Genomic DNA, 22863 nt, shown 5'->3' with positions numbered 1-22863 from the left:
TAAAACAACTCAACTTTATTCTTATTTTTACATAAATATATAACTTTATTGATCATCAATTTGCTATACATACAATGAATAATTTGACCAGTTCTAGAGGGTCGTTTTGCAGAAACCCCCCCCCCCCGGAACTGGTCTACGCACCTCCAGGGGTCTGCGGACCCTAGTTTGGGAACCACTGCTCCAGAGTGATTCGTAAAGAGATTTTCTCACACCATACAATGATATAATGGGAGGATGAGTGCAAAAAAAAACATTCTTTGATTAATGCACACATTGTACTTTATTTTATATATCATACAGTTCATATCATACAATTCAAAAGCTGACACAACTGTGGATTAGCATTCATTATGAAATTCAGCAATGGACTGGCTCCAAGATTGGCATTTCAGTGTAATTATTTAAAATTTCTTTTCCAAAGTTTTTTGGCTGTAATAATGATGTACTGTACTAAAAACAGAATTTTCTTAGAATAACAAGACAATTGTGATTTTTTTTTTTTTTTTTTTGGCAGATGCAAGAAAAAGCCAAGCTTCTTGCATCATTTATTTAATGCTAAATAAAGGAAATAAGTGGCTACACACATTTTCTAACGTATGCTGTGCATCCCATTTCAATATGTTCAATTTTTTTTTCTTTTTCTATGATTAATAGAAGTGAAAAGCAAATATAGTTATCTTTATTTATCAATTAATACTAAAATTATAACTTTACAGAACACTTAACAAACTCTATAATTTTATGTTCTCTAAACTGAGGAATTCAGTTTAATTACTACTGCATAATATTTATACTCTAAAAAATACATCGAAGAATGTGCTCTCTCTCTATCTCTGTATATATAGTGGATTCCGGTTATTTGGGCCACCGGTTAATCAGAGCAGCCATTTATTTGGGGCAAATCTTAAAAAACAGAAACCAATAGAGAAAATAGCCACGGTTTACTTCGCTTAATTGGGACAACATGCCGTTTAATTGGGGCAGCAGACCGCAGCACTGGAGATTACCCTACGATTGTCTCCGATGGTACCACATGGTTCGGTCGAAATTCTGGAGGTCACAACCATAAAACAATTAGCAGTCACCTGTTTATTGGGATAGTGAAATCTATCATAAACGGACAGTAAACTCGATCTTACTGAATTTGCGATAATACCGACAGCTGGAATTCTGTGGGTTATTATGGTGAAATGTGTTTACACTTCAATGAAATCTTCAATCATATAAAAAAATTAATTCTCAGAGCTCTTTATTCCTATTTTTAAAGCTCTGTAACTCGTTACTCGGTTCTCACTTGCGCGTATTGTGTTACCTGCAATTTGTGTGTGTGCCGTTCTTTGTTATTGATTGCTTATCTTTTTACTGTTTTAAATTTGAACCCCCCTGCCCACAAATGTCAGTGAACAGAAATGTCAACTAGTTCGTATGTACATATTACAATACATATTAATTATTCTGATTATCATGTATATTCTTCCGATTTTCACGTATCATTTAATTTTTTTAATTGGTAAGGTAATAAAGGGTAACTTTGTGCTTAATATATCTTTGCTTTTATAGCCTGTGGATAATGTTCCTCCTATTTTCGCTAATTAGAATTGCTGTTTAATAGAATTAAAATTCAATTCACAAACGTGATCACAATGACCGGCGCTTACTGCACATCGTATAGTGAACGGTACTTTACTATGTTCAGTTCGTCATAACGTGATTTGATTGTACAGCAGTGAACTAATTGTAAAGGGAGGGGTACATTGTATTTTTAACTATTTATGTGAAACTTCGGATAATTGGGGCAGCCGCTTAATCGGGCCAAAATGCACTAGTCCCGATGTGTCCCGGAATGGACTGTATTAGAATAATGACTTTAGTAAGAATGACTTTAGAAAATGAAATGAAATGAAATAAAAAATAAATATAAAGCTATCATTAGAGGCAGCAAAATGCACATCCTCCACATGATGCACAGTACATAATCATTAACATATTAACATTATCATTAACATAATAATTAACATAAAAATTTTAATTTTTATGTTAAATTTTCGCTCTACAGTTTTGCCATGCTACTGGCTTATGTATTTATTTTTATTTTTATATTAATTATCGATTATATATATATATAAAGGGTGATTCAGGAGGAATAGTAAATATCTTGGGACGTTATAGTATTGATTATTCAGAGTAAAAAAAAAAATTCATATAAACACGGGTCCAATTCTCAACGGATACGGAGATACAGCTGTTTAAAATTGGCATGCACAAAGCCATTATGAGAGGTATTACAGAACAATGAATGACTTATTGTTTGTATTTATTGACTTTTTGAATGATACGAAACACAAATAATTGACAAATTTTTTACAGTTCACAATAAATGTTCGAAAATCCTCCCACCAACCTCAATGCACTTTGTAACTCTTGTGGTAATATCACGCATTATTCTTCTGAGGTCGTCTTGGTGTTCCTTTACAAGGGCAGCAGTATCCAAAATGCGAGCAAGCAATTTGTCTCTTGTATTCACCTTTTCCTTGTATAGTGCACTTTTCATCCATCCCCACAAACAAAAATCAAATGGAGTGAGGTCTGGAGACCTTGGTAGCCAGTGAACGAGACCACTGCAGCTGATCTATCATTCAGGGAAAGTTCAATTTAGACATTGTATCACCAGACGGATATAATGTGCAGGAGCTCTGTCATGCTGAAAGTATATACTAATCCTTGTAGCCAAAGGAACATCCTCCAATAGCAGTTGAAGTTCATTTTGCAGAAATTCTAGGTAAATGGACCTTGTAAGACGATTTAGCAACACAACAGGCCCAATCAACTGATTGTCAATGATACCACACCATATGTTTACAGAGAAGCAATGTTGAAAATTCGTTTCTACAGTGGCATGTGGATTTTTCACCTGACCACCTATGAGAGTTATGGGTGTTGTTGATACTGTCACGGGTGAAAGTAGCTTCATTGCTGAACAGTATTAATGGAATTAATCGGCAATTAGCATTTACCCACCGACAAAATTCCAATCGATGGGCATTGTCTCCTGGTTGAAGGTGTTGCATCCATTGTACGTGAAATGGATACAAGCCATGCTCCCGTAATGTTCGCTTTACTCTTGTCTGTGGAACACCGATATGCATAGAAATTCTTCATGTGCTAATAAGGTATAAGGTATAAAGTATGTTCATTTCAGACGGCACCTGGGATTTCTCCCATCTCCGCATATGTTCGCTGTATTGAGGACAGTACACTGTCAAGCCAGAGACTTGAAAGTGTGTGGGCCATGTCTGTGCAGTGTGATGTGTTGTGCCCATTGTTTATTGGGCTTATTGGCCACCAGGCCCCTAGTGGGGCCCGACATTGCCCATACCTCACCACGTGGAGGCTAGCCGGGTGTGTCCAGTATCACAATAAGTTTCTCTTGCAGGTCCTGCCACCTAGTTTCCTGGGATTTCAGGCTAGGATCTTAAAAAAAAAAAAAAAAAAAAATTGACGTGTTTGACATTAATGCTTAATGAGATTGCTGTTAGGAAATCGCTGGTTGGGGTTGAACACTAGAGAGATGTGTTAAAAGGCCTAATAAGTCGGGCAAAATTTTGATGTTATTAAATTTAGACGTGAGGCTATATGCTAGATAAAAGATAATAGTGTTAGTTGTCTTAGAGATTTACATGAAACCGGGAGAATTTAGACATTGATTAGAATTTGGTGGCATTATTAAGGGGTGTACTCGGTCGGTTTAGTGAGAGAGGGGGGGAGACTAAAGACTGGGTGGAAAATAGACAGAAGAATAGGGACGATAGAGTAGGCATCCCCCAAAGAGGTCAGTGGAGACGAGCTCCACCAGGCGAAGTATGGGGGAAGGCAGGGAGGGGAGGAGACAGATACCTGTCTCCTCCCTCCCCTGCCTAGGGATGGGTTTTAAAGGGAACCGGGTTGGAGTACCCAGTTCAGATCGCCAAATGGCGTGTCGGCAGCAAAGCCACAGTGTCTTTGTCGGTGATAGTTGTCATGTCCATGTAGTGTCGAATCTGGTAAGGTCAAGCTGCCCATCCTGCTCTGGGGGTTGGATATGTTAGCTGGCATAGGGAACCCACCAGGCGAAGGGGTGGGAGAGACACACATTTACTTTCATGTGTTAATAGTAGTGTATAGTGTATAGTGTGTTTAGGGTCTAACGGCACCAGGGGTTTTCCTCATCTCCGCGTAATATACATTGTGGTGTGATACAGAACACTGTAGAGGCCAGAGGTTTAAAAGTGTATGGATATTGTGGTGTGTAATGTTTTGTACCGTTGTTCATCTGGTCTTTTAGCCGTTGGGTCTCAAATGAGAACCACCGTTGCCCACACTATACCTCGTGGAGGCAGACCAGGTACACCAGTATTTTAGAAATTTACTATTTACTCTGGCAGGTCTTGCCACCTAATTTCCTGAGATTTCAGTGGCTAGGACCTATAAAAAAAAAAAAAAAAAAAAAAAAAAAAGTGGAGGGGAGGGGAGGGAGAAACGCTAGAAATTGGGTCAGGCCGAAAGAGATATAAGTTATACGGGTTATAGTTCGTTTTTTTTTTTTTTTTTTAAATTTTTGTGTGGGGCTTGTGTAGTTTTGGCAAGGGGTCAAACGCTAGTTGCAAGATAGCTAGAGAGGGAAGGGAGACTGAAGACTGGGGGGGCGGGTGAAAGACAGAAATATGGAGTCAATAGTGAAGATAACCCCAAAAGTCAGCGGGGCAGACCCATGCCTCACCAGGTGAAGATAGGGGATGGCAGGGGGGAGGGTACAGAGTAACCATTCCCCTTCCAAGGGAAGGGAAAGAAAGCGAACCGAGTGAGGTACCCGGTTCAGGTCGCCTAATGATGTTTCGGCAGCAAACTGCATAATGTCTTTGTCAGGTCTTCGCATGCCATTCCTGGGACATGTTGTCCCATCCGTGTGAGTGGTCAAGTCCAGATAATGGCTCCAGTTTAAGCCAGTGGTCAGATCCAGATAAGTTAATGATTAGCTTTTCAGATTGTAGTTGTTAGGTTTTTGCTTGGTTGACACATCTAAGGATCTTTATTATGGATGACGAGTGGTTAGTTTGTGGGAAAATTCCTGCTAAGGTTGTGGGTATGTTCTTCTAGTAAAAAGATCCTGCGCAAACTGCGTTAAGGCTTTATAGTTGTCTACGCTCTCCAGGAGATATTGTTCTTGGTTTATTGACGAGAAACGTATTCTAGTTATTAAGAGACAGCGGAGGTCTTCGTATAGTTGGCAGTGGTGCATGAGGTGCTCCCACGTCTCTGGCTATCCACAGTGGCAGAGAGGGGTGTCACTCAATCCGAAACTGGAGAGTTTTGCTCTTATTGCGCCATGTCCCGTGAGCAGGTAATATGTCAGCAGTCCCGGTGAAAACCAGTTTGGGCTTTTGGGAAACACTAGTTGATTATCCGGTATGAATCTTCGGGTGACTTCTCCTTTTGTCGAAGTCGTCCAGCAGGTTTTCCAGGCCTGCTGTAGATGGGTGAGAAGGCGTTTTTTTCTCGAGTTTACGATCGTTTGCCGGATCAGTTGTGTAGTCTAGGCAGGTGATTGATTTGCCTTTGGATAGTTGATAAAGCAACCCACAGCGGACGATCTCCAGGTCCAGGGGGAGAGCACCCAAGAGGACCTGGAGGGCGTGGGTGCTTACAGTACAGCAGGCTCTCGAGATTGTCAGTAGGACTGAACGTTGAATGGTCTCTAGCTTCCTTTTGTTTACTGCTGTTACCGCCTTGTGGAACCAGACTCCTGATGCGTATGTTATTGCTGGTAAGAAGACTGCCTTATAGAAGAGGGCTAGGGTCCTCTTCTTAAGTCTCCAGTCACGACGAGTGACTCTAGCTATTAGTGCAGAGTATTTTTTGATTTTGCTTCGGAGGTAAGTAAGATGGGGTGTGAATGATAGATTTTTATCCTGCAGAATACCAAGATATTTAAGTTCAGTGGAAAGCTTAATTGTTGTTTCCTGAATCTTTATCTGGGGAGGCCTTCTGATATTGAGAGAACCTTTAAGTAGGATGGAGCAGGTTTTTGTTGGGAATATCTTTAAGCGGTTTTGGGTGGCCCAGTCTTGTAGGATATTTATAGCACGGTTTGCAGAGATCTCTAGTTGAGTTCTTGAGTCTTCCGCCAGCATCAGGATCAGGTCATCCGCATAGGCCTGCGATCTCACATTACCAAGGTCGAGGTTTAGAAAGCTGTCGAGCACCACATTCCAGAGAAGTGGGCCAAGTACTGAGCCTTGTGGGCATCCTCTATAGACTGGTCGTGTGACTGAACAGTACGGAGCACTGACAGTTACTGTTCTGTTTGCGAAATAGGTTTTTATACAATTGTACAAATTAGCTGGTAGTTTTGCTTTCCGGAGTCTGCCGAGGACGCTTGGCCACCAGAGGGAGTCAAACGCCCCGGCAAAATCCACTGAAATGACAAGGAAGTATTTATGGCTGGTAGTGGTAGCTGCTTTGACGATATTCTCTAAGGCGTCCACCGTGGAGCATCCCCTTCTAAAGCCGTATTGGTTGTCAGAGTGAAGGCCAGCCTTGGAGTAATGAATTTCTATTCTTTTGCTTAGAAGATGTTCTAGGAGTTTGCTTAGTATGGATAGAAGAGCGATGAGCCGGTATGACTCCGGAAGGTCTTGTAGTTTTGTCGGATTCTTGAGAATAAGCCTTAATTTTGCAGATCTCCATACTACTGGGAAATGGCCTGCTTCAAGGCAATGGTTGAAGAGGTTTAGGATCTCATTTGGGATGGTTTCAACAGCCTTCTTTACGATCTCAGGCTCCAGCATATCTTCTCCTGGAGATTTCTTGTTTTTTATTTCATGTGTTAATAGTAGGACTACGATCTACTGACTGAAGAATGTGTTCTATTTCATGTTCAGAAGAAATATGAGTGCTGGGAACTGTACCAATCTTGCACAGTTTGGTGTAAACACTACTAAATGCTCTTGAATCCAGTATTCTGATTAGGAAACTGTTGATGGTATTCTCTACAAGCAGCAACACTTACACCACAAAAACCACACACAAACACCATATGGGCACAATCAGCATGTTTGAAGATGTGCAGCATTCTTAACAACACTTCTAACACCAAACAGCATCAGGTTATAACTGCTTCTTGATCATATCTGATTCAGGGAGCTGTGCATGCCAGTTTCAAACAGCTGTATCTCCACATCCATTGAAAATTGGACACATGTTTATAGGATAAGTATAAGTAAAAAGGCCTATGCGGATTCATTTCTATATTCACTATTTTGCAGCTCAGAGCAGAACGGAAAGTAACATAAAATGACAGATTGTAGTTAAAATTAGTTTAATGCTAAATACATAAAACAGAATATAGTAAATACATACAGTAACTACTAATACAAAAGCTTTCAGGCTTTATGCAGCCCTTCATCAGTTAACCATCAGACCGAAAGTTTTAGGAACATAAAACTTAAGAGGGTGCAATGGCAGTCATGCACAGTGAACTGCATGATGCAACAACTAATCGTTGGAAGTTAAAGCCTGTTGTTGTGAAGTAGGGGAATGTTGCCAATGTTTGTCAGTCATGAGAATAGTTGCTTTGATAATAGGATGAACACGACACCCTCTATTTCTGTTGACAGAAGTATTAGTGCACGTGATGTGCAGTGATTCCAACCAGGCAGTGTCGGTAATGGTGGGACCGATCAACAACCATGACATCGCGGCATGAGTTAATGTCATGTTGGGTTGACTAGAAGTGCTCAGCAGTGGCCGAGTGTTCTATGTCTCTAAGCAAATGGCTCTTTCGTGTTCAGAAATACATTTGCAGAGCCCTCTGCCAGTTTCCCCGACGTAGCAGCTAGTGTAGTCACGGTAAGAAATGCGGTAGATTAGCCCACTCTGTAGTAAGGTAGGAATGGGTGTTTTCACTTTGGAGATGAGGGATCACAACTTCCTGCCTGGGGGTTGTATGCGGTCATGCACCTGTCTAGGGTACTGGTGGGATAGCCATATCTCGCAAGATCTGTCTTGACCCTAGCAATCTTGGTGCACCTCTCATCCGCAGAACTAGAGTGGGTCCAGGCACAAGTTAACAAGGCCTGCGCAGTGCTGAGAAGATGGCTGCGCATGTGTTAACAAAATGTTAACAAAAGGCGCGAGTCATAAAATTCACTATCAAACTAGAGTTGGTCAATACCCTACCATACTCGGACACCCTAGTCCGACGTGAAGGCAAGCGCTTGAGAACAACAGTCTAACAGTCTACTGCAAGCTAATGTGTGCTGCTCGCCAATTTACAAACTACTGGTCAGCAAACACGTGCAGCCATCTTCTCAGCACTGCGTGGGCCTTGTTAACTCACGCCTGGACCCACTGTAGTTCTGCGGATGAGAGGCACACCGAGATTGCTAGGGTCAAGACAGATCTTGCGAGATGTGGCGATTCCACCAATACCCTAGACAGGTGTAACCTGCAGGCACGTGAACACATAGCGACCAACAGGACTGTTCAAGGTAATGGCGGCGATGCGAGCGCCTCCATCCCACCACCCAAACCTTTCACAGCAGGTTTCTAGGGTCCTAAAATCTCATGGGATAAGGTGCATACAACTCCCAGGCAGGAAGTTGTGATCCCTCATCTCCAAAGTGAAAACACCCATTCCCACCTTATTACAGAGTGGGCTAATCTACCGCATTTCTTACCGTGACTGCACTAGCTGCTACGTCTGGGAAACTGGCAAAGGGTTCTGCAAACGTATTTCTGAACACGAAAGAGCCATTTGCTTAGAGACATAGAACACTCTGCCATTGATGAGCATTTCTGGTCAACCCAACATGACACTAACCCACGCCGCGATGTCATGGTTGTTGATCGGTCCCACGATTACCGACGCTGCGCCTGGTTGGAATCACTGCACATCACATGCACTAATACTTCTGTCAACAGAAATAGAGGATGTCGTGTTCATCTTATTATCGAAGCAACTATTCTCATGACTGACAAATGTTGGCAACGTTCCCCTACTTCACAACAACAGGCTTTAACTTCCAATGATTAGTTGTTGCATCACGCAGTCCACTGTGCATGACTGCCATCGCACCCTCTTAAGTTTTATGTTCCTAAAACTTTCAGTCTGATGGTTAACTGAAGAAGGGCTGCATAAAGCCTGAAAGCTTTTGTATTACCAGTCACTGTATGTATTTATCATATTCTGTTTTATGTATTTAGCATTAAATGAACTTTAACTACTACCCGTCATTTTATTTTACTTTCCGTTCTGCTATGTGCTGCAAAATAGTGAATATAGAGATGCTTATAGGAACTTTTCACTCAGTAACGTCCAATCGATACTATAACGTCCTAAAATATTTATTATTCCTCCTGAATCACCCTGTATACACTGGTATGCAAAATTTAAGGAACAGTCAGGTTTTCACCTGTAGCTTCTCATAGGAGTGGCCTGGTATGGAAAAGCATACCAAAGAAATCTTGTGAGGTACAGAAATGATGAAGGAAACAACACTAACACAACAGAAACAAAATGGTATAGAGGGACTTTATTCAAAAATGGAAACATAGCACTGGCTGCCATGATACAGATGCATCACTGCCAAAGATGGAACAAAGGGAAGAGGTGGTCTTCAGAAGGAGATATGGCCACCCCTAATGTCAATGCAGGCTTTGCACAACCTGTCAATACTTAGAACAATGATGTTGATACGTTCTTGCGGTAATATCGTCCATTCCTCTGTCAGCACCATCTTCAGCTGTTGAACATTTTTTGGTGGGTGAGGCGCTAGGCATCTCCCCAGAGCATCCCATATGTATTTGATGGGATTTAGATTGTTGGAACGGGCAGGCCAATCCATATGAACAATGTCCTCACTTTCCAAAAGTATATCACATCTGCAGTGCAATTGGGTGTGGCATTATCATCCATAAACACGAACTCAGGGCCAATGGCACTTCGGAAAAGATACATATGGGGAAGGATTACCTCAGTACAGTAGCGTGCACCAGTTACAGTACCACCTTCCAGTATCTGGAGTTGTGTACGTCCATCAAAGATAACGCCTCTCTCAGACGAGAACACCTCGACCGCCATACCGATCCCTTTCAGTGATGTTTGTGGGGTGTTTGTTTGTTTGTTATTTGGTTTTTAGGAGCATTCGCAACTAAGGCCATATTGCTCTGGGAAATGCGGTGGTCATTCCCTGACCTTTCCGCATCCTCCGTATTTGGTGGTGACAGGCTCAAAACCTGGTCTAATCAAGAAGCACGTGCTACGCACTGCTGCTCCTTCCCACCTGGCTACGGAGGTGCCCCCCTCTTTGCGGGGTGATACCATGTGCCAACCGGTCGCCAGATTAACTGACACAGAATCGCTGCTGAGACTGAATCTACTCTCATCAGTAAAGAATACCTTAAGTAAAGATTTTGTGGTTGTAACCTTTAGAAATAGTGTTTTGTAGGTAGTGTGTAATAGGTAAAGGTAAAGGGCTAACGGAACAGAAACTGTAACTAGGGAGAACAAGGAAAAAGGACAGAAGTTAATAAGAAGTAATTATAAGTACTTAATGCTGCATATTCTATGATTCCAATGCCTTCTTCCGGGGCTAGCCGCCAAAATCAAAGGAAAAGCAGTAAATAAGGCTTCTATTTCCAATATGAAATATATGCAGCGTGTGGTAATTTTAAAAATAGAAGATAAGGGTTGAAATTTAAATTATAAGGCATACATACATTTCATGGCTGACCCGACAGAAGCGAAATGCAAAGTGAAAGGTAAAATGAAAGAGGATAACTTACTGAGGTCGAGTTGGTATATGAGGAGAGAGAAAAAAGGTCTGCACTGCCGTGGAGAGTTAAGAAGTTTCAAATAAGACTGATATAAAGTATTTATGGTATATGCTAGCGACCCTGTGTGTAAGAAATCAGAAAAAGTAAGTTAAGGAAATAATCAAAATTAAATTAAAACTACACTAGCTACTCCACATGTCTGCAATTTGAAAATGTAAATTAAAGAAAATAGTTTTTAAACTATTTTCTCATATAGTTTAAAAACATAGTTTAAAAACTATTTTCTCTAATTTAAGTTTTGTTATTTGTTTGTTATTTGGTTTTTAGGAGCATTAGCAACTAAGGCCATATTGCTCCGTGATATGCGGTGGTCATTCCCTTGACCTTTCCGCATCCTCCATATTTGGTGGTGACGGGCTCGAACCCCGGTCTAATCAAGAAGCGTGTGCTACGCCCTGCTGCTCCTTCCCACCTGGCTACGGAGGCACCTCTCTAATTTAAGTGGATAAATTTGTACCAGACACTAACACATGCATTTGCCACAAGGCAGAATCACAGCCCTATGTTGATCCCTATCATGGACATATAATAACTGGTAATGGATATAATAACTTACCAGGATCTGAGAAAGATCCTTTCTTATGGTTACAAATTTAGGTTGTATACAAAAACAAGCCTAACCACATTCAAAAAACAGATTTATCAGGCCCTCCTAACTATTGCTTCATGCTTGCTTATAAATATAACACACCTATTGAAGCTTTCTGTATGTGGATAAATACTGTGACATCAAAATTAATTAATAATTATAAAGCTATATCGTATGGATCTCCACCTATTCACAAGCCTATTCATATAGCCTATTCACAAGTATTAACCAAACTAGTTTGAAGGCTGTCTTAAATAATCTGTATAATAAATACAAACATATAATAGACTGCAAACCAACATATTGGAACAATGTAATAAATTTGTGTATTTCCAATAATTACATCTTTGATGGAAAAACAGTTTACCAACAAACTATGGGCAGCCCTGCTAGTCAGGTGCGCATTATCCAATAGGCAAAAAAGACATCTGCCTAGAGCCCCCGATCATAGGGGGAGCCCCAAAATCACTGTTTGAAAAACTCATTGCTGTTTTTCACTAATATTTTTAAGTGATTTTTATTGGAAACTGACTTTCTACCTGAAGGTCAATGAACTTGAAGATTAATTTGAAAATTACGTTTTCTTCAAAAATAGTTTTACCGATTTTGATGAAATTTTATATTTAGTTCTTCCTTAAATAGTTGAGTTAATTGAAAAAGTAAAGACTGCCTTGTATGGAACCAGCACCCCTGGTAGCGTTATGCTTAAAGGTGTCCCCACATAGAACGCAGGTGATTGCTTATCTGGAACTAGCAGCGAAAGCTTCTCACAGACTATGATAATAATCGAAAGTGGAAGGGAAAAATATTTTTGCGAACAAATTTAAATTTATTAACCCGAGCCTGGTCCGCCCTGTTTTTGTCTAATTTTTAACCCTAACTCGAAAGTTGCTCCCCCCGAAGAAAACTAATAATTTTCATAATTTCTACTCAATTTTCCAAATTGAAACTCTCAATATACATAAACAGAAGTATATTCTTTGATTTCCTACCTTTAGCGCTCAGCAAAAACTATTAATTCACTCTAAAACAGCAAAAATGTACGATCACATTTCAATTTATTAAATTTTGATGTCGGCAAAACAAGATCCAAGCTTTGAAAATAAAACGCGTTACTTCATTAGTTCAAAATTCGCGCGTCAGCTCGGCGCCTCTGGCTAAAACGAATCAACGCACGCAGAGAGATAATTGACTGGTCAAGCTTACGTCATTAGCGTTACCAGGGTGATCCAAGGAGAAAATGAAACTGCAAACAACTTTCGTGGAAAACAAACAGTTGAGCATCATTACTTGCGAACACTAATTTGCATGGCTTGCTCACAACAGTAGCTTTATTGCTTTTCGTAATTGTTGTATGAAAGAATCGCAACGAATTGGTTTTGAAAAACTAAAATATTGCATTTCCTTTCTTCAATATCTACTGAAAAAAATCAAGGAAATTCATCTACTGGAAGCTATACTGGAAACGGAAAGAAAAAAACTGTCGTAAAACTGATCACTACAATGCGCATTTACTAAAAAAAAAAGTTCGCTTTATTGTAATTGTTTCTAGAGGACTAAATCGGAACAGCAGTTTCATGGATGTATATTTGATCTTCTTACGAAATTTCAAGAAAATATTTCTATTCATAGCTGCGTTATAAACTTCGAAAACTGATATCGAAGGAACTTCACATGCATCTCACCTGGTGTACAAACGAAAAAAAAAAAAAAAAAAAATGCGCAGTAACAGATTGTGAGAACAATCCATTACTCGTAGTGAGGGATTGGGAAATTGTAAGTAATTGTTATTGAATACTTCAATATTTCCTTGATATGCATTTGATATCATCAAAAAATTTCCAGAGAAAAATTGAATTTTCATTATCACACAACGCCCGAAAAATTCAACATAAAATGTCATGTGTTTCAATGTTTGAATTCCATTCTGAGCTGCAAATGTAATTTCACTTCTCTTGCGCTGACAGAGTAGCCGTTCACCGAATGAAGAAAAACAGGGTTCATTTTCATGAAATTTCCAATTCCCTTCTTTCACTTGAGGGGAAAAAACTCCTTAGGGGAGGGAGTCCACCCTTTCTAGTCCGACCCTGGACAGAAAGAGAGAGAGAGAGAGAGAGAGAGAGAAATAAAAAATACCCTTTTGGTGGGGAGAAGGCCAAGAGATTGTCAAAGGTCTAGAGCGCTAACTTTCATTTATTTTATTTATTATTATTTATTTATTTTATTTTATTATATTATTATTTTTTTTTTTTTTCTTGTGTTATTCTAGCAATCCATCCTGGATTGGGGCTTCCCTGGGCCGGGATAGTGCTTCTCCTCTTTTCTCCTTCCCTCTCTTTATCTTATACAAGTTTTTCTTTCCTCCCTGGGAACTCTTTTTTTTGGCTGATGCTGCATAAGCTCATACACTTGCTTTCTTGCATCACATGCCACTACTATTACTACTACTACTAGTAGTTTCCCAGAGAGGAGGGCGTGCAGTTAGTAGGAGAGATCTTGCCCTCCTGCTAGGGACGAGTACCTGGAGGCAGTCGTCCAGGTGATCGCTGCTTCCAGGTAGCCAGAATGCACAAATACAACATCACAATACAGAACACACACATAAGCTCACAAACAGTTTTTCTTTCCTGTCACTTTCTCCAGTGCGGGTGAAAAATTTTTTTCTCTCTCTCTTGCCTTCCTTTTCAACTGTCTTCATCCAACATGGGATATTCCTAAGCGGGATGATTTTTTTTTTCACGATACACACTGGCCTTACCCTGACAATGCGTAAAAACTGAACAGAGCAACGAGGCCGAGATGAACTTTTGTTCTAGGAGCCGCCCATACAAAAACAAAAAATAAATAAAGAAAATAAATAATAATAAAAAAAACAGCATTGCAGCTCTAAGTCAGCTTCATCCTAGGATGCCGAAACTGCAATTGTTTTAGAGAACAATATTTTGCATTTTTACTTTCTAACATTATTTCGCATTTTTACTTTCTAACATTATGACATCAAAGCGTAACAAGCAAATATCTTCTAACGATACTTTTTGAGCAGCCGTTAGTTGTAATCTGTTAGCTTTGTATTGTTACAAATATTGCAGTTCACAAATATGAACAATACACATTTCAAGAAAGAAAGAAATTCATAGCGGATGATTTTGTTTTTCTTTCTTTTGATGCACCAGTTTCGAAGTTTATAACGCAGCTATGGGTGGAAATATTTTCTCAAAATTTGGTTAGAAGATGGAAACTGCTGTTCTGATATTGTTTACTAAAAACAATTACAATAAAGCGAACTTTTTTTTTTTTTTTATCAAATGCGCATTGCAGTGTTATCTGTGATATATCAGTATAATGCAGTGAAATATCAGTTTTACACCAGTTTTCCCCGTTTCCAACAGATGAATTTCCTTGATCTTCTGTTCGTAGGAGCAATACACGTTGAAGATAGGATATACGATCTGTTCACCTTCCATAAACTGTTATTGGTACTGTATGGCTTTATTGCTTCTTATGTCAAAAACAGTAGCTCCTGTTCGTCTTTTGTTTATTTACACTTCTCCCTTACCGTCTCGATGTATTTGTACTGGTAACGTGATATATACCTCCCACGCTTCGCTCGTATTCACGCGGAGTTGTTTATCAGAACTGCTCCTCTCCGTAAAAAGAAATTCGCGCGCTTTACACCAAGAAACGAATCAAGTGTCGGGTTTCATAAGCTCTAGGCTGGTTAGGGCGGGGGTAAAAAAATTAATTGAAAAGGCCTAAAAAATTGCATACTTGATGTCACATTTTTGTCATTTGCGTGAAATTCAATAGAAAGTTTTGAAAATTTAAGTGGGAAAATTCAAGAAAACAGTTCTGGCTCCAACTATAGCGAGTTTCAGCTCTGTAATTAGAGTAAAAATTATAGAATTAACTTGCTGAACCCAGTTGGGGCTGGTACGTACCCCAGCGGACGGGGATATGGTTAATATTATTACTATATTTAATACCACTCATATACCATGTGAAATTAATTCTTCAATTAAAAAAATTGAAGAACTAAAAATATAAGTGCAGGAATTTCTAAAACTTTAGATTCCTGCACTCAGAATTAAAATTAATGGATACAGTATATCCTGTTAAGTGGATATCAGATTATTCAAAATGTGATGTATTTTGAAGTTACCGTTTTTTCCCCTGACCAATGATATAGTTCCATATGCATTTTGTTTTACTTCCTTTAATGAAAATATGTCCAGAATGAAATCCAAAATCTGAATGGGAGCCCTGTGACTTGTGAATAGTATGTCTAATTCAGAAACACTGCCAAAACCAACTATAGGTGAACATCATTATAAAGAAATAGAATGGATGGAGCTATAACAAAAATTTGCTAGTGTGCTGCATATAGTATCACTATATGCAGCACACTAGCAAATCCATACCTTTAAATTTCATACATCTAGTCACTTCCCTAAGAACTGTGTGCAGAATTGCAGAGAATTCCTGTAACTGCAACTCATATTTACGGGTGTAGTAAACATAACCCAAATTTATATTACTGGGGAAAAAAAAAAAAAAAAAAAACCACTGATCATTAACGATCACAAAACATGATTTTCTGATGCAGATAATGTGCACCCTCAAGTCACTACATGTGCATCCCCAATTTGAGAGAATGACGATTAATATGCTATAGAAAATTTTAAAAAATTAACTATTTTCCTCGAATTCACAACATGGTATTCAAATCCTTTTCAATTTCTTGCATATGATAACAAAGATTTCCGAGTTTCTTTTTTACTACCACATTAATACAAGCAATGTATTGTTTATTATGCATAACTGCATACACCTGCCAAAGAGAGAGTATCCATATTTTGGGATATTCTTTAATACTTGTAATCCATGCAAAAAAGGGTGACATTTCTTTTTCAGCAATGCCACTTATTCAATAAGCTTCGTAACACACACTAATTACAGCTATGTAAGCTGGTCAGAGTACTTACGTGAAATGGTGACTAGTTTGATGCTGACAGAGAGAGAGAATGTCGTGTGGGGTACAGCTGAAATTTTTTTTTTTTTGATTGTGTGGAATTCAATGTATTTTCTGAACATATCAATTGGGTCACTATTTGCAGGTTAGTCACGGTTAAGAGTTTTTCTCTCGTTTTTGATACTACTTTGTCAAGCCAAGACAGAAGATATAAAAATTTTATCACATAGCTCGATGCTTGAATCTGTCAGTTCTAACATCATGAAAATCAAGGGTTTTTTTTTTTTTACTGTTATGCTTTATTTATTTTAGTACATAGTTGCATATAATATTTTCTTTTCAATCAGCTTCAGCAATCCTTCCATAAATAGCAACTTATTTACACAAATAACAAAATAAAAATAAATCTAAATAAAATTAATTCTGCACAACAAAGGTGAAATTTTTGATATTCTCAGTTGCTTTAAAGTGACGTCAATCTGGTCACTGGCTCACACATAGTGTAATTATCAACAGTTTGACATATAAAGTTCACTCAAAGTGAAAATGCAAAAGAGAAATGTGATCCTTTTTTGTATGAATTACAAATATTAAACAGTAAGTATTAATCAATACATTCACTCTTTCTTTCTTTTTCTCTCTCTCTCTCTCTCTCTATCTCTCTCTCTCTATCTCTAACAGATACATACAATATTATACACAGCAATAAACATAATGCTTATTTTGACATATTAATGTATCACTGGTATACACAGAATCTATATAATTAGCAAAAACAAACCTTGGAAATTTTGTTATCATGTACAAGAAATTTACTGAATTTTTCCATGGTACAATTATTTCCTTTCTCATATTGACTAAATTAATGCATCAACTGTCTACCAAGGAGAAGACAAAAGATTTTTAATATTCTAAATGCAAATTAAGAACATTCTGCACAGTGTTACAAGAGTACCTAACTAAAAACTTCTCTTGATTAATTAATACAAAACATGTTCCGATACTGTATGATACTTTGAATTAACCATGATTTACTGTAATTATTTGTTTTTTTTTTTAGGAGCATTAGCAACTAAGGCCATATTGCTCCAGGGATATGCAGTGGTCATTTCCTGACCTTTCCGCACCCTCCGTATTTAGTGGTCACGGGCTCGAACCCTGGTCTGATCAAGAAGCATGTGCTATGCACTGCTGCTCCTGCCCACCTGGCTACGGAGGTGCCGTTTACTGTAATACTATATTTTTAATTTAATAAATAAATAAATAATAATAATAATTACCAGAATTTTCCATCACCAAAGGATATATTTTTGCAATCTGATGCATCACTTGAAGTAATGTACAGTAATTTTTTAACCTAGAAAATAAATGAAAATTTTATACAATATTTCTTTTCTATATTATTTTACATCAAATATATTTCAATCTTTTATAAACAGTTACTCAGAAATGCTACTTGAACGTGTTAGCAAGCCCTGTTTACAGATGATGTGCTGAATCTTTCAGTTTTCATCTTTCATAATATGTTTATTTATTTTGGCTTCACACTCTGCTTGAATGTCATCTATTGACTTCCCTAAGAATCGTATGCAGAATTGCACACAATTCCTAGAATTTATTTTACACTCTATACTGACAGAATTTGGAGAGTATAGTCAACATTTGTATCTCTGCAAAAGTTGACTGGGTTATCTTCATAAATGGGCAAAGTTCAAAAATATTTCCCACTGGTACAGAAACTTAAGTGCTTTTTTATATTTTGGACAAGATATCTTGTTATATACTTTATTTCCAATTTTATAATCTCAATAATATATTTGTTTTCTACTTATTTTGTAGTCTCAGATATATAGGGCTACCCTAGAACCGAGTTTCTTTGCACCATCTTGTACTTGCCTACTGCCTCTTAATTTCATTTCTTCTGTGCTAAGTGGAGGAAGGAGGGTTGAGGCATGCAGTAGAAGTGCATGCTCCTTTACATATTTAGACTGTTCTTCAGTAAACTAGACTTCCCGAATATATCAGTCTGTTCTGTTCTTGATTTTTCACCTCATGAAATCCAAAGTTATTCACATAGGTTGTGATGCATTGGGGCACAAATGTACTGATTTGTTTCAAAGTATCAAAATGCAACCAAATTCTATGAATAGTAAGTGCAAATTACTAAAAAATGAAAAATTCCACTTAGATCCGGGAGTGGGGGGGGAGAACACATTACTGGTGGTTAAAAGCATATGCAGCTTACATTCTGGCTTTTGAGACATAGACTTACTTGTTGAAATCAGTAGCAGAAGTACAGAGAGCCTCCTGGGGTATCTTATAATACTAATGCAGTGAATACTAATTTAAGGCCATTGGACTATAAACTTAATTATATTAACAATATTTACATTAACTATAGTGAATACTGATTTAAGGTCATGGGCCCATGGCTTTAAATCAGTAAAAAACTAAAGGTAAAAATCCAAATCATAAGCAACGGCATGGGATGCATTACAGTCAAAGCAAACACAAAAAGACAGACTTCCATCTGTTTATGTTCACTTGATAATATTAAGCCTGAAATTAAGAAATGCAATTAATTATATGTAATGGTGAGGTTAAGTATATAACTGTGTAAAAGAAACAAGCATGGGATGGTTACAGACAATCACGATTGTGAGTCACACGAGCATTATAAAAAAATATGTAAACAAAGCCACTGACAGGGTAAGATGAGCAAAAGCTCATTATGAGACAGCACTAGCAAAGGGAACTAAGAATGGTGATGGCATTTCTTCTCATACAAAAAAAAAAAAAAAAAAATGACTGTAAATCCCTTAAATGGTCACAGTGTAAATCTGTAGAAATCCCAGCAGAAATGATCAATGAGATGAATACATATTTCTCAATGATATTTACAGAAGAAAACAAGCTTGAATCTCTGAAGAATGTTAAAGAACCAATTTGCAAAAATAAGTGATATAATGATCCCAGAGAAGCATTTTTAGAAAAGCTACTGATGTTAAAGGAGTGCAGGGGCTCCAGGGCAGGATGGTACATATTCAGTTATAATTAAAAATGGTTGCATGTGAGCATATCAGACCAATGGGAATGTTAATGAGAGTGTTATTAGATTCTGAAAAGGTCCCCTTGGAATGGAGAAGAGTTAATGTCTCCCATAAACTGCAAAGGGTTCAAAGATCATCGTCCTGCACACAGAAGATGAATTTGACTTCTGTGGTCGGAAAGTACAGAGATTAAGGATGCAATTCAAGACCATCTTTACAAGAATAGTATTTTAATAGACCTATACATGGGTTTGTTAAGGGAGATCATACCTCATCAATCTAGTAAATTACCATGATGTAATAATTAAACAGTTGGACACAGGTAACAATTCTGATATTACATACCTAGACTTCAGTAAAGTCTTTCAATCTTTACCAAAGATCAAAATGTTAGATCACAAGCTGGTTAAAAGACAAAGAGATTCGGGGCACAGTGTTGGGCCCCCTCCTATTTTAAATTTTCATAAATGATACTGACAAGGGCACAGGAGGGAAACTGTCAAAGTTTGTTGATGATCTGAACATGACAAGGGTGTTAACAATTCAAGCCAGGCCGTGATGCTTCAAAAAGACTTGGATCAGTTGAATATATGGTCCAAAAAATGCAATTAAAGATTAATGATTCTAAATTTAAGGCTATCTCTAGAGAATGTCAATCTTAGAGTTACATATAAGTTAGGGTCAGAGGAGATAAAAGTGGTTCAAGACAAAAAAGACTTAGTGTTAGGATCCAACTTAACAAAATTTTCCATGCAGTGTAATTACAGTCTAACTACAGTCTTGAGGCGGAAGAGAACAGTCGGTGGATTTTTGACTGCTCTAAAGGGATAAGTATTTTTAATTTTTACCGTATTCTTTATTAATTAACATAGTACTTTGTGTTTTACAGAGATATTAAATAGGTTTAGTAGTGTTCGTTAGCTTCTTATTTTGAATTTAACCAGCGATTTTTGGAAGTTAAGACTCCCGGTGTTGGCACCAATATTGTTGAACTAGCCGCCATATTGTAGCCGATAAGAAACAGCAGGCGCCTCCGTAGTCATGTGGGCAGGAGCAGCAGTGCGTAGCACACGCTTCTTGATTAGACCACGGTTCCAGTCCATGACCACCAAATACGGAAGATGTGGAAAGGTCAGAGAATGACCACCGCATATCCCTGGAGCAATATGGCCTTAGTTGCTAATGCTCCTAAAAAAAACAAATAACAATAATAACAACAACAATAAGAAACAGCTTAACATATATATATCTTGAACTGATAGCGTAAGGTATAAAGTAAAACTAGATAGTGTAATATGAAGCACTTTATTAGGAATCTGTTAGCTTATTATAGTATTATCAATTAATCAAAAATAATAATATCAATCTTACTAAAATTCATTGTTAATTAAATTGTAATTAAACGGAAACCATGACCCACACTAGAGCTGCGAAGCAAAGATTGCAGATTAGCGAGTGTGTTGTGACTCGGGGGAGAAACAAAGGGGGTGATTCTCCAACGCATTACAGTCTCAAAAAATGTGCAAAATATGTTGGGTCCCCTGAAGAAATAACTTTATCAGGATTCATTGTTTTTTTTTTTAAATTTGGTTCAGTGCCTGGGCTCCCCACTCACCACAGAACCCAAATGGGATGCTCAAAATACCCGGCAAGCAATAAATGCACTTGGGAGTAGGACACCAGGGCAACGTAGACACCATAACTGCACTGCTGCAGACTCAAATCCTGTCCCTCAAGACCATGAGGGTAGGGGGATGGCACTGGCACCAGTTGCCCCTTTCAGGTGAATCTGCTAGCTAATTGATCCTGCCTGGCCAAGCCATCCAGGACCACTCCTTGTCGAAGCAAGGGCCAAGTGGCATGTTGAAGCTAAGCCCCTCAACCACCGAGCTCCTCCTTTCTGAGTTTCCATGGTTCGCAGAGCATGGAAAACATACCAGATTTCTATGATAATAGCCTGGAACCATTGGATCCCAGTGATGCTAATCTGGAGGACCAGCACCATCACTGGGAGGTTCCCTCACTACATACATGTACTCACATCAAGCAGGCATGGGAAGGAGTTGATAGAGGTATATAAGGGCCTGAAGGGGAATCAGTAAAATGAGGGAGGAATATTTTTATTGGTAAAAGGGAGAAGAACCAGGGGACACAAACACAAAATTCTGGCAAGTAACAGAAGGCTAGATCTGAAATTCACTTCAGAGCAGTGTACTATAGTTCAGTGCTACTCAAAGTGTAGTCTGCAGATCAGTGCCAGTCCACAACAAACTGAAAATTCATCGTGGACGTTACCAGTCCGCGACGGTTGTATTTTACAAAAGTACTGGTCTGTGATGGATTGGAAATAAAAAGAACTGGACCTTCGCCACAGACAGTTTGAGAAGCACTGCTGTAGATCACTTGAATGAATTGCCTGCCACAGTGACTGAGGCAGAAAGTCTAGTCAAGTTCAAAGTGCAATTGAATAGCCATTATTTTGGCAACAGGAATGATATGAATAATAATTTTTTATTTTTTTATGGTACATTCACATGTATATATATGCATAAACATCAAATGTCTTCACCGTGTCCATTCAACTGTCCATCTATCTGCATTTAACAATTCAACTCCCAGTGGATGAATTTCATGAAATTTTGCATTTAGTTCTTTTGGAAAGATTTGCCATCCCAAATTTCATTAAAATTGGACAAATAGATAACTATTTGTTAATAGGTATCTGGTAATCAATATTTCTTTTTTTCCATACAAATGCAAACTATATGGACAAAAAAAAAAAAAGAAAAAAAGAAACTGGTAGAATAAACATGATTTTAATGCAGTATTGTTATGCAAGATTCGTGAATGTGGTGTCACATGAAGATATATATATATATATATATATATATATATATATATCTGACCATGTATCAATATTTACTTCAGCTGACATCAGACTCTGCATTTTTGATGACAAATAAAAGGTGGTAAAACTGATGACAGTTTTACCACCTTTTATTTTGTTTAATCAATTGGTATTAATAATTTTACTTTACAGTTCACCTCCAAATTGGCTTTGCAATTCAGCCCATAATTTTCTTAATTCATCATAACTTTTAGGATATTAACATTCTTTTGCCTTTTCAAATCTACAATACTTCTTTTTTTCTACTATCCTTACCCTTCTAGTCCTTAGCACTTTGTGTAATTTTCACCTCCATCTATGCAAACTTTATCAGACTTATCTATTCTTACATGCTTATATATACGAGGGGTTTCCAAAAAGTAAGGTAACACATTTTTTCTCTCAATGATGTTTAATAATACGAAGTTGAAATTACACACAAAGAAATAAGTGAACATGCATTACTTCTCCACAAAGTCTCCAGTTTTATTGA

At 38.1% G+C, this 22863-nt stretch overlaps 1 protein-coding gene across 1 annotated transcript in view; it reads right to left on the bottom strand.

Moving 5' to 3' along the window:
* The window catches only part of LOC150074905 (uncharacterized), a 104739-nt gene that overhangs the window by 78911 nt on the left and 2965 nt on the right, over window positions 1-22863 (bottom strand). The window contains exon 3 of the mRNA XM_090389378.1: window positions 17714-17790. Within this exon, the coding sequence (XP_090245504.1) occupies window positions 17714-17790 (77 nt within the window). The remainder of the gene's footprint in view (window positions 1-17713; window positions 17791-22863) is intronic.

Source organism: Mastigoproctus giganteus, unplaced genomic scaffold (genome assembly GCF_048544385.1).
Source record: "Mastigoproctus giganteus isolate SK-2022 unplaced genomic scaffold, ASM4854438v1 scaffold_15, whole genome shotgun sequence".
NCBI lineage: Eukaryota > Metazoa > Arthropoda > Arachnida > Uropygi > Thelyphonidae > Mastigoproctus > Mastigoproctus giganteus.
This window is presented reverse-complemented; position numbering and strand designations above follow the sequence as displayed.